This window comes from Erpetoichthys calabaricus, chromosome 6 (genome assembly GCF_900747795.2).
Source record: "Erpetoichthys calabaricus chromosome 6, fErpCal1.3, whole genome shotgun sequence".
NCBI lineage: Eukaryota > Metazoa > Chordata > Cladistia > Polypteriformes > Polypteridae > Erpetoichthys > Erpetoichthys calabaricus.
Window position 1 is genome coordinate 49,023,534 of NC_041399.2, and position 13,836 is coordinate 49,037,369.

General features: G+C 39.1%; 1 protein-coding gene across 1 annotated transcript in view; it reads left to right on the top strand.

The window, feature by feature from the left end:
* The first annotated feature begins 3,426 nt into the window (after positions 1-3,426).
* rab2a (RAB2A, member RAS oncogene family) overlaps positions 3,427-13,836 on the top strand; it is an 80,557-nt gene continuing 70,147 nt past the window's right edge. The window contains exon 1 of the mRNA XM_028803564.2: positions 3,427-3,627. Coding sequence (XP_028659397.1) covers positions 3,582-3,627 — 46 coding nt within the window. The 5' untranslated portion in view covers positions 3,427-3,581. The remainder of the gene's footprint in view (positions 3,628-13,836) is intronic.

Genomic DNA, 13,836 nt, shown 5'->3' on the forward strand with positions numbered 1-13,836 from the left:
TTTAATGGTTATTGATTTACAGCAATATTGTATACCGGTACATAAATAAATTATGTAATTTGTTATATTCTAGTTAAATTTCTTTTCACTTTTTTTCTTAACTGTGGTGTGATGGAAACATCGGAGGAGGCCCTAGGGAAGACCCAGGACACGCTGGAGGGACTATGTCTCCCAGCTGGCCTGGGAACGCCTCAAGATTCTCCCGGAAGAGCTAGAAGAAGTGGCCGGGGAGAGGGAAGTCTGGGCATCTCTGCTCAAGCTGCTGCCCCCGCGACCCGACCTCGAATAAGCGGAAGAGGATGGATGGAAGGATGGATGGTGATGGAAACATTCTAATTATATTTATATTGAGTTCAGAAATGTAAATAAAAATAACTACTCACAATTCAAACAATTTTGTATGAGTTTAATTTTGCAGTCCTGTGTAGGTCATTTCAGATTAAAAAGAATCCTGCTTATAAAATAAAAGACAGATATTAACATCTGGAATCAAAACAAATGACCCTTCTATTATTATGGATTTTTAGTTTTTATTTAATTGTAGGAGGTATCTTTTAAATTGATACATAGGATTTATCCTGTTAAACATTTTTGTTGCTCGTAGATATAGGACTGAAATTGATTATATATATATATATATATATATATATATATATATATATATATATATATATATATATATATATATATATATGTATATATATACATATATATATATATATATATATATATATATATATATATATATATATATATATAAATGTATATATATACATATATATATATATATATATATATATATATATATATATATATATATATATATACATGCTGTGGCAAGTGGCTGGGGGTGGTATCCAGCCGGGACGCCCAGAAGGACTGGAGGAGGGGTTACGCCTTCTCCTGACCACGAGGGGGCGACCGCCCTGGTGGCTTTGGGGACCATGGGAACAGAGCTTAGAAGCTCAACCCTACAGGGGCCCGTGGTCACCGCCAGGGGGCACCCGAATGCCTGAGGAGCCCTGGCCCTCAGCACTTCCGCCACACCTGGAAGTACTGGGGGGAAGAAGACCAGGGACACCCAGAGTGCTTCTGGGTGCACAGCCGGCACTTCCGCCACACCAGGGAGTGCCGGCCGGCGCTCATTGGGAGGCACCTGGAACATGTCTGGGTGATTATAAAAGGGGTCGCCTCCCTCCATTTGATGGCTGGAGTCGGGAGGAAGACAGACAGAGCTCGGGAGGAGAGGAGTGGAGGCAGACCTAGAGGAAGAGAGGCAATGTGAGGCCTGGACTTTGGAGGGTGAAAGTGGGTTGTGTGCTGTGTGTCATTTGTAAATATGAATAAACATGTGTTGGGTGTTTAACCATCGGTGTCCGTCTGTCTGTGTCTGGGCTGTTTACCACCATATATATATATATATATATATATATATATATATATATATATTGTAATAGATGGCCAGGACCGTGACCTACAGGCGAAGCCTGGCGAAGCAAGGGACCGGGAGACAAGAGGACAGCCCCCGTGGGTTGCATCGGGGCTATGGGCTGGAAGCTTAGAAGCTCAACTGACAGGGGGCGCCTGGACAGCTCCGGAGCCTTAGCATGCAGCACTTGCGCCACACCTGGAAGTGCTGCCAGAAGAGGAACAGGATTCCCATGCAACACTTCTGCCACACCTGGAAGTGCTGCCAGAAGGCGTTTGGAGAGCACCTGGAGCACTTCCGGGTGCAGTATAAAAGAGGCCGCCTCACTCCATTCAAGGAGCCAGAATCGGGTGGAAGAAGCTGGCGAGAGAGGAGTGGAGGCAGCAGAAGAGAAGAACAGAGAGAAAAAGAAGTAAAGGACTGAGTTTATTGTGAGTTTGGGCATCGTCTGGGGCTGTACAAGGTGAAAGAGAATAAACGTGTGTGATTTTGGACTTGGCTGTCTCAGTGTCTGTCTGTGTCCGGGCTGGTCTTTCACACTATATATAAACTGCTCAAAAAAATTAAAGGAACACATCTGATCTCAATGGAAAAAAAAAAATCATGCTGGATATCTATATTGATATGGACTGGGTAATGTGTTAGGAACAAAAGGATGCCACGTCGTTTTATGGAAATGAAAATTATCAACCTACAGAGGGCTGAATTCACATGTGACAGACATGAAAGGGTCTGGAGAAGCCGTGGAGAATGCTATACTGCCTGTCACATTGTTCAGCATGACGGGTATGGTGGTGGGTCAGTGATAGTCTGGGGAGTATATCCATGGAGGGACACACAGACCTCTTAGACAACGGCACCTTGACTGCCATTAGGCATCGGGATGAAATCCTTGGACCCATTGTCAGACCCTGTGTTGGTGCAGTGGGTCCTGGGTTCCTCCTGATGCTTGACAATGCCCGGCCTCGTGGCTAGAGTATGTAGGCAGTTCCTGGAGGATGAAGGAATTGATACCATTGACTGCCCCCACACTCACCTGACCTAAATCCGATAGAACACCTCTGGGACATTATGTTTCGGTCCATCACGTGCTACCAGGTTGCACCTCAGACTGTCCTGGAGCTCAGTGATGCCCTAGTCCAGATATGGGAGGAGATTCCCCAGGACAAACTACTGAGTATGATTTTGAGTTGCTGCAATGACATTTCGCCAAAATGGCCTAGCCTGCTGCGTCATTTTTTCACTTTGATTTTTCGGGGTGTCTTTGAATTCAGCCCTCTGTAGGTTGATAATTTTTTCAAAGTGTTTCTTTAATTTTTTTGAGCAGTTTTTATTATTTATGTATTTTGTGAGAAGGAGTCAAACATTTTCCCATCTTTTTGGGAATGTCGGTACTCTTCTGTGTTCTAGACTTGTATACAGAATCTGCTGCATTACTCCTTCAATTTTGTTTTTAGTATTAAAGTGGTTTATTTCTGTGTTTCAAAAGGACTGATATTGATTGTAAAACTGCAGACCTGATTAACCGGTTAATAATTCTTTGACGAAATCTTACTCATGCAACGAAATGACCTAGAAGAAAACCAAAATGTAACATTCTCAAGATCAAACCAAATCATTGCCTCCAATCAATAAATGGTCCTAAAAGCACCAAAGCTGTAAGAACTCTTGACATTGTCAATGAGCTGAGGTTTAAAATTAACATAGCAATATAAAGTGGCACTGTGGTTAAGTCTGTATTATGTATGTATCGTACCCAACCTGAATATCATTCTAACAATTATATGCTTTTTGTTGTATTTTGTAATGTATTTGTTTAAAAAATGATTAACAAAATAAAACTTACAAAAAATATGGAACATATTTAAGTTTTTTTGTGCAATTACGTTTTCCGTTCTCAACATCCGTCTTACCTATCCGAATGAGACGAAGAAAAAGCACTTCCGGGTTCCGCGTTGCGTGCGTGCATACGTGGCGGGGCGTGGCGTGGTGGGGCGGGCCTTGTGACGTACGTTGCCGGAGCTGGAAGGTGTTTATTGTTCCTTGTCGTCGCGGGCGCAGAGAGAAAGCTAGACGAGTTATTTGGATATCTGTAACATTGTAACATCTAAGTAGAAACACCAAACAAGGTGTTACTAAGATCTTCTTAGAAATGGCATATGCATACCTCTTCAAATATATCATTATTGGGGATACGGGTAAGTAAGCTGTCGGCACTTGAAACGGTAGTAAGAAACATGAATGCCAGCCTCTCGCTCTCGGGATCTGCGTTTCCGCAGTGTTGGAGTCAGTGACGTGGTAGAAGAAGGGACGCTGGGACGTAACACATAGGAGATAGTATTTACACAGAAATTGGTTTCACAAAATATCAGCCTTGTTGAGAGTTTTAGTTTTACCGTTTAGCGCATCATGAAAGGGTTATTGACATCGTTTTACGTATTTATTAAAATGGCTTCTGAGAGAAAGACGCGTTGTTATCTGCTAGGCCTCGGGTGTGTAGGTTTGACAGGTGGAGATGTAACAATGTGGCGCTTAGATTATGTATGCTAGCACGTTTAAGCACCAGGTCAGGATTGTCAATTGGTTGTTTCCAACATTATAACGTTGGTAGATTTTTGCGAATTGTAGGATTGATTAGCGGGCCTAATGATGCACAGATGTGTGGCAGTGCCATCGATGCCTCCGTATATTCGAACTAGTAAAGTGATTACGTGGTAAATGCTTTGGTGGTGTCAACCAATACTGTTATGCTAACAATATTCCATAATTACTATAATGTTGTGAACATAATATTAGTAGTTGAAGTTTTATACAAATCAACCAAATGTTTTTTTAATATTTCGTATTATGCACGGTAATAATATCCTGCCTCGCATGTTTAATGATCTGTTCTGTGTCCAGTTCCTGTCAGTGTGAAATATGGACATTGGGTTCCTGCGGGTTCTTTCCACATTCCCAAATAAGAGGTTGTTTTGAATAATATAAGAAAATTGACATGAGTAAACGTGTCATGTGATGTACTCTCATCCGGTCTCGGTTAGTCTTTGCCGCTGAATAGACTACAGCTCACATTTACATATACGTCTTTGAAAACGCTAATATCCAAACCGACTTGCAAAAGACGTAAACATAATCGAGTAACCGGCAGTCAAGGGTTCAAAATTGCTCATCAGAAATAAAAAGCACAGAACAACAAGCAAGCTAATTAGACAGAAATTCAATGAACAAGAAAGAGTTCAAAAGCTCCTTAAACACATTAAGGGAGTCAGAATTTTGAATCGGTGTGGGCAACTTGTTACAACATCCAGGAGCTACACATTTAATGAGTCTGGACTGAGATTGGATTCTGTACACAAATGGTATCACAAGACACAGTTCATCAGCAGTCCTGTGTAGTTGAGAAGGAGCATAAAACCTCACGAGTGTCTCCATATATACAGGTGTTGACCTACTGACTGCACTGTATGCAATTTTTCATGCTTCCACGGAATCCAATATAGTGAGCTGAAAAGTAGAGTCACATGTGACTGCACCATCTGGTTGAACACTAGGTGTACTGCTGCATTTTGAATCATCTGCAGCGACTTGGTGACAGATGCTAGTACTCCTGCCATCAAAGAGTTGCAATAGTCCCAATGTGGCAAAACCAAAGCCTGGACCACCAGGAGTTGTGCCACATACTATGTTAGATAAGGTCTGAGTTTGGCAGATATTGTAAAGAGTGGATCTGCAGCTGGTCCTCAATCACCATCCCAAATCCCAGGTTGGTTGGTGTTGGAGATGAGCCAAGCTGAACGGAGATGGGGCACTATACAAACAGATGAGCTGGGATAACAAGAAGGTCTGTCTTTGCCAATCTGAGTGGGAGCTGAAATTATCCGCGAGACATACAGGGACTGTAGCTGATACTCTGTCTTCCTTTGAAGGGAATGATGGGTACAGTTACACATCATTAGCACAGCAATGATAAGACACACCATGGCACTGGATGATAGGACCTAATTAGGAGGTGTTTACATAGAGGAGGAGAAGGCCCAGTACCAATCCTTGGGCCAACCCTCATGCTTGCCTGGTGCACCTATGACATCTCTCCACACTTGGGCACACTAGTAGGATCTGCCCAAAAGGTAAAGACTCAAACAAAATAAGAGCAGTCTCATTGATACCAAGGTCAGGAAGGGTGGCAAAGAATATCTAGTCGTTGACTGTGTCAAAGGCAGAGGAGAGATTTAACAGAATTAAGACATGGCATATTGGTAACTTTAGCCTGCTGTAATGTGTTGATAATGGTAAGTTACCTCACCTTACCCTGTAACAGAAAAAGTGCAATCAGGTAAAGAACAGACATCTTACATAATATCTTATGTCACAAACAGCATAATCATGCAGTACACACACACAGATTCAATTAATACATTAACCATTTGTATAGTGCCTCAAAAAAGTAAAATATGGTTGGTTGTATTAATTGTAGCACCTCAAAACCTGGATTACATTTGTTCTGAAAATGAATTGCCAGATAGTTTTTATAAAGAAAAAAAAAAGAAATTCTTGTTCATTGAGTATATCATTGCCATTTACCCAAATAATTCAAACTACACACATAAAATAAATATCTTTTAAAATACTGAATTATATATATAAATACATATGTAATTTACCCTGTCTTATATGCCATTGTAACATTTGTAAACCATCCAATGGTTCCTACAAAAAGTATTATTTATTCCAAAAAGAATTTATAATACATCCATTGAATTTGGCCTAAAGACTTTGGTGCCATCATATATTCCAAATAATTTTATAAAGTTTTAAGATATTACATTATAATTTAGTTTATAAATACCTAGTACGTTTCTACTTAGTTTAAAAATGTTTGTTTGAAATATTCTCTAGTTGAAAATTAAATCAAGTTGTCTAAGTGTGAATGTGACATGATCCTTATTTTTAAAAGTAAATAATATTTTCAGGCCTGAAATACTTGTATACCTTCAGGTCCAGTAAAATCAGACAGGTTATACATGCAAATGGATTTTCCAGGAGCATTTGCTATTGCAAATGTTATATTCATGTATTGTTTGTGCAAATTGTGTTTGAAATGATAAAATAAATGTTGTTTAATAACTTCAGTGTAACATAAAGTAAAGTTCAGATATTTTATCAAATTTAGAGTGTGTTTGTGATGCAGCTTCATAGTTCTAGGATTCTGGTGTCCAGTCTTACAGAACTGACATATTCTCACTGTCTTTTTTAATATATCTATAAAAGACCTGGGCATGTCTGGGTTTTTCTCTTAGTACTCTTGTTTTCTTACCACATCACATGGATATGTGTGTTAGGCTAATTGGAGAATCCTAATTGACCAACTTCATTCAAACACAAAATGTTTCAGAAACATTTGAAAGCTTACACGTTTGGTGAAGTTCTGTCTAATTACTGTTAGGGTTTCATATCTGTAAAGATGCTTGTATTTTGTTGTGAGTACTTCACATGTGATAATCAGTTTGTAATATGTCCTGTAACCATTGTTTGTAAACAGTTGCCCAGACTGATGTTTACTTGATTATGTGACATATCTTCTCTGAGTTGCTTTGGACAAAAGTGTCTGTTAAGCAAATAAAATAAATGTAAATTTTATTGAACATATGTGCGTGTGTGTAATAAGCGAGCACTGTGATCGACTGACATAGTGTTCAGAGTTATTTCTTGCCTTGTGCCAATGCTGTTGTGATAGGCTCCAAGTCCCCATGCATGTATTTTACCCTACCTTTTAAGTATGTAGATGTTTTGACATTTGAAGTCCCTAAAATTAATGAGACATGTATGAAAGTGAAATTTATTGTAAAAATTATTCAATGTTAATCCAGCCACACTCGACATTTTATCTGAAATGGTCGTCTTTGAGATGTGATTACAGCTCTTTGGTTGTTTTCAGTCAGTCTCAGTTTGAATCTGTTTCATAAATTTCATAAGACATCATACACACAATTGATAGTTAAGCACCTTTTATTTCAAATATGAGCCCGAATATTAAAAATAATTTTGATTAATGACTATACAGATTTTTTTTTTTATAATTTTATTGATTTTATTGAAATCACACAACATTCCATACAAATAGATCAATTTTACAAGAATAGGATTGAAAACCAATCAACCCCCGCCCCTGAGAAAGAAAGCATGGGCAGCAGAATAAAACTTAAACCTAGTAAAAATAAGTAAATAGATAAATTAATAAGTGAATATAGATAAATGGAGAAGAAAAAGAAATGGGGAGAGAATCTGCTTCCTCAATGCTTTAAAAGCTTATTCTAAAATGTTATTGATTAGATCCTGCCAGGTTTTGAAAAAAGTCTGCACAGATCCTCTAAGTGAGAATTTGATTTTTTCCAAGTTCAAATAATATATAACATCAGTTACCCACTGACTTAAAAGGGGAGAGTTAGGATTCTTCCAGTTTAGCAAGATAAGTCTCCGTGCCAGTAGTGTAGTAAAGGCAATCACAGTTTGTTTTTTCCTTCTCCACTTTAAGCCCATCTGGAAGTACACCAAATATAGCTGTTAATGGGTTAGGAGGGATTGTGACACCAAGGCTATCTGAAAGGCATTTAAAAATTTTGGTCCAGAATGATATTCATTTGGTGCAGGCCCAAAACATGTGACCCAGTGAGGCTGGAACTTGATTGTAGTGTACGCAGGTTGGATCTTGCCCTGAAAACATTTTGGACAATTTTAAATGACACAGATGTGCTCAATGTATAATTGTGAGTTGAATAATTGTATGCTTTGCGCATATGGAGCTCGAGTGAATTCTCTGCATTGCTACCTTCCACTGCTTTTCTGATATGTTAAGTGAGAGATCCTTTTCCCACTGTCCTCTTGGATCTTTGAATGGAAGGGACTGTAAAATGCTTTTATATATTGCAGAAATGCTGTCTAAGTCCATGAAACTGAGCAATATTTTTTCCAGCACAGAGGGAGGTGGGAGGTGAGAAAAATTGGGCAGGTTCTGTTTAACTCTTTTAGGGCTAATTTTTTTTTGTTTCTTTTCTCCCAGGGCTGAATATTTTTCCAAAAACTAACATTTTTAAAAAAAGAACACAAAACAATTGTTTAACATATCAAATCAACAAAAAATATTTACTTTTGACAAATGTTACTGTCTTGCATGTTGTATGAGCCTGCATACTATATGATTTCACATACATATCACATACATTTTACGTAGCAAAGTCCTGCAAAGTCTGATCTTGCTCAAAGCAGCCAATTTCAGTCATTACCACATTGCACTCCTTACAATATGTGTTGCTTTGGTGCCTACTTTTCAATTGTCTGTTGCCGCACTTTCTCACATATATTGTTAGTGTGTACTGTAGAGAGACAAGTCACCCGTTTGCCATCGTGCCATGCCACTGCCACCAAGTTTTCTGCCCGCATGAAAACCGTATTGTCACTTCTTTTCATCTTCAGCCTGTCTGGCTTCACCTGTGAAGCCATGTGTCTCCTGTTCACCTTCACTGTGCCACAAGCTCCAATTCCTCTGCTCTGTAGGTCCATGAACAATTCTGGGCATGTATAAAAACTGTCCAAATGTACACAACATGACCCAAATGTTCATAGCCCTGAAGCAGCTCCAGCACAACCTGACTTGTCAAGGGACAGTTCTCTCTTTGAAAGAAATACTTTCCTGTATATGTAGTTACTTTAAGGCAGAAACCAGTGTTTGCTTCTGCCAGCACAAAATCCTTTATGCCATACTTTGTGGGCTTGTCTGGCATATATTTGCAGAAAAAAAGGTGTCCCTTTTATTTTATCATAGATTCATGCACAGACAAATCACAGCCAGGCTGATAAAATTGTTTCTATGTTGGTTCCACAATGTCAAGCAGGGGCTGAACTTTATGCATGGCGTTATAGCCTGGCTCACCCCATGGGATTTGCTTCTGTTTATTACAGAAGTGAATAAAACTTTGCGGCATCACGTACCTATCATCACGCTGCATAACCTGTCCAAAGCCACCAGGGGACAAAGCACGTCTGGACCAATGCTCCCTGAAGTTATATCACCAGTTCTGTCCCATCTCTATTTGTAATGCCACAGCGCGCTTCATCTCGTCTTTTGTTGTGGGTTTCCACTTTGAAAGACGAGAATGCAATGCAAGCGCAGCCCGCGATTCAAAAAATTTCTCTGCCTACCTGTTTGTCTCGTCTGACAGTAGCTGAAAAGCAGCATCAGGAGAGAGCAGCCTGAAGTAGTTCAGCAGCTGGTGATTTGTCGTGTCCAACAGCAAGTCATGTCGTCTTGTGAAGTCCAGTAGCCAGTTCGGCTCCCACGGATCAATGTCTGTGTATTCCTCCCACGCGAACCTTGCCATAGATGCATCAGCTGCGTGAATACGCTCAGCTGGCGCGGCATTGGCTCACTCTCTTGCTCGATCTCCTGATCACTGTCACTAAAATCCGATTCTGAAAAATCAGAGCCCGACTCCGCGATAATGCGCAAAACATTGTCTGCCGAGTGTTTTCTTTTCTGCACTTGCTTTGCTCCCTTGTGACATGTCGATGCCATCTTGCCATTGTTTACATTTCGCAACGCACGCACACGCAAGGATTAGTTGCCGAGTCAACGAGTCTAGCATTCCTCCAAGCACAGAGGGAATACCTGTGACGTGACGGTGAGTTTTGTCGCCATTAACAGCTGATTGTCGCCCTCTATCCCTGGATGTCATTTTTTGTCGACATTCGCCCTCAACCCCTCGTGTTGACAAAAGTCTGACATCCGCCCTAAAAGAGTTAACAAAGTTTCTAATTTAAAGATAGTGAAGATTATACAGATTATTAAACATGAATAAAGGATTATTGTTACAGTCTACTCTGGAATTAAACATATAAATTGCATATTTTTTAATATAAGTGTTATACTTATGATATTTTTTTATGATTGAAATAATTTTTTTTAGTGCATGTGACAGGAGAACACTTCAAAAAATGTGATTTTTTTTGTTTTAATTGCATAATAATTTAGCAAACAGCAGTATCTCTCTATTATAAAAAATCCTGGGAGAGAAAGATGGGAGACGAGATGTGATCTTCACGTTAAGATCACGGAAGACACTTAAAAAAACCAGCGAGACGAAAGAGAATGGCTACAGAGTGTCTCGTGGGGACCTTAAACATGAGACTTTGTGCCAAGAGATTGACTCAGGACCGTCTCGCAATGATGTAGAACATGAGATTCTTGCAAGACACGTCCTACTTACAACCAATATCAAATAAGACAACGGGCAGCAAAACATTCAGTCATCTAAATGATTTGAGCACACACAGATCTAGGGTCTCGGCACATATAAAGCATATAAGGACAATACGTTATAAATGAAACATCGACGACTAAGTGAAGAAGAAAGCAGCGTGGAGAAAAGAGACTCAAAAGCGTTGGAGAGAATAAAGAGCAAAAAAGAAAAAGAATAATCTAGGTGCAAATTCAGAAAATAAGGAAAGTAATTATCAGCCCGGAACAAGTGTAATTGAAAAAAGCACGTCCAATCAGGCTCAGAATTAAAAGACCGAGAGTAAAAGACAAAATACAACTTCATAAAGACATTCACAAATGTTGGCGCTATACACATGGAGAAAGTTAAAGTATATGAAAGTAGGAAAATTAGAAAGTGTTAAAAAAAGAATCGCAGTAGCACAAACAAACGGAAATTATTACTCGGAAAAGGGAAAATAATCACCACGGACCAGGTATAATTGAAAACAAAGCAGGACAAAGCGAGGTCACAAATAAAAGATAGTGTAGAAAACAAAGTAAAACGTCATAAAGAGGTTAAAAAACAAGGGGGCCAAACACTTGCAGAGCAGGTTAGAGATAAACTGGAATTCAAAAGATTAAAAAAAAAAAACGTAGGCATGATACACATGCTGAGCAAGATACAGAATATGAAAGAAGAAAAAACGACAGTGTCAAAACAAAGACAGTAAACATCGTACGCAAAAAAAGAGAGATTATTACTCGGAGAAATAACGAAAAGGCGAATAGAGATCGAATATATGGACATAGGTGATATGTCAGAAGTATGTAAATATTGTAAGGCTTTGAAGTTTAAGTCAGAGAATTTCAAAAACGGGGCTTACCTCACATGCATTTATTGGTTACTTTGCAAAAAAAATTATTAACTGCTGATGATGTAGATCATTTTGTCTGTGCTAAAATTCCAAACAAGAGAAACCTATCCTGAATTATGGTACAAAGTCATTAAACACATGTCTCACTGACCTCATTTAAAAGATTCAGCATATTGGGACTCCAAAGATTCCAAATACAGTGGAACCTCGGAGTGTATTGCAAGATGAGCAAAAATTTTTAATAAATTTTCACTTGATAAATGAGCGAGGTCTTGCAGTACGAGTAGTTTTTCTGCTGTCATGTGATCACAACTGAGCTGATGGTTCTTCTCTCTCTCTCACTGCGGGATTGTGGGCAATCGTCTCCTATTCTCCGTCTGAGTCGGTGTGCCTCACTCATATAGTCAACGAGCATATAGTGTTTACTACAGCATTAGCATTGTGACTGTGTGTGCACGCGTGTGTGACTGTGTGTGTGTGTGTGTGTGTGTGTGCGCACGCGCACACTCGTGTGTGTGTATGTGTGCTTGCACGCGCGCGCTCGTGTGTGTGCTCGTGCGTGTGTGCTGTGACGTGCGAGTCCCCGTCTTGCACCCTAAAACACGAAGCTGAGTCTCAGTACTTTAGCAACACAAGCTTTATTCAGCTTGAAACAGCAACAGCGTGGTTATTTATACACAGACACAGCAGTCAGGCAGGGCCCTGCACATTTATAATGTTCCTTGTTCCTTGTATCACCCATTGACGGCAGGCGCTTATAGCATGTCCGCGATCTTTTCGGAATCGCTTTTACGGAGAACTGCTACAGCGCTGGGAGACTGCGATTGCTTTGGGACGCTCTTCCGCGTGTCGTCCTGTTGGGTGCAATCCCACAAGTGTTTAGAAACTCGCTCACACCAGCCATGATTCTTTTCAAAGGTAAAGTGCAAGTTAATTTGTTTTATGTATTTTTACTTTATATTTTGTATTAATCATTTTTATATGAATAGTTTTGGGTTGTGGAACAAATCATCTGAGTTTCCATTATTTCTTATGGGGAAATTCACTTTGATATACGAGTGCTTTGGACTACGAGCACGTTTCTGGAACGAATTATGCTCGCAAACCGAGGTTCCACTGTATTGTTTTTACAGAAGTTCTGAAATAAAAGTGAAACTAATGAAATAGCAACAATTCAAAGAAAAAAAAATCTTAAGTGTGTATCCGGAATACCATAACATGGGGGTTGGTGGGCGAAGCCCCCTAGTACTTACTATAAAACACTTAGAAATGTAACTCAATTAAATATTTGTATGTATTCCATTTTTATTGTAAAAATACATTATTTTTATTTTTCTATCCCACCTTTCTCTAAGAGGGCCTGCAAAGAATCAGCAACCAATGCCTCCCAATGATGATAAAAATTTCTAGGCAAAACTCATGACTGTTTTACACATGTACACAAACCAGCAACAGGCCAATTCTGACGGGTGTTTAAATGCTTATATAGTTTCTTTCTGTATATATAATAATAATTATTATTATTTAATTCTTTGCATTTATATAGCACTTTTCTCACTACTCAAAGCGCTCAGCAATTGCAGGTTAAGGGCCTTGCTCAAGGGCCCAACAGAGCAGAGTCCCTATTGGCATTTACGGGATTCGAACTGGCAGCCTTCTGATTGCCAGTGCAGATCCCTAGCCTCAGAGCCACCACTCCGCCACATCCTTATGTATGCACTGTGAAGATCTGATACAATTTTTTTGTTTTAATATCCCTTCAAGATAAGCTAAAGTGATTGGCTAATTATTTGTATTGGTTTGTTATACATGATACATTATCAAAACAAATATCATTACTAGATTAGGGATAATTTTTGGGGTGCATTGACTGTTCTATTCCAGGAAGTTTAATTTTTTTTGAATAAATAAGTCTTTAAGATGCAGTCATGCATTTTTAGAATTGAAAATTGGTTCTAATTTCCATTATGTTCACATGTTAAAAGATAATGAACTGTTTAAGTGGTGAACTTTTTATGCTCTATATTTGTAAACAAAATGTATTTATATGCACAGTTCCATGGAAACCGCATGTTAAATGAAACCTGATGCACGACATACTATAGTTTGATTAGGTTCCTTAATATCGTGACACTCCATATGTAATTCAAAAAGCTAAGGTCATAAAAAATAAATCAAAAGCCCAATTTAATAAATTATTTTGCTTCTCTACCAGCTTTTTTTCATTATCTACTGCATTTTACTGTATTGTGAGACATTGTGTCATCATCTAGTGTTAT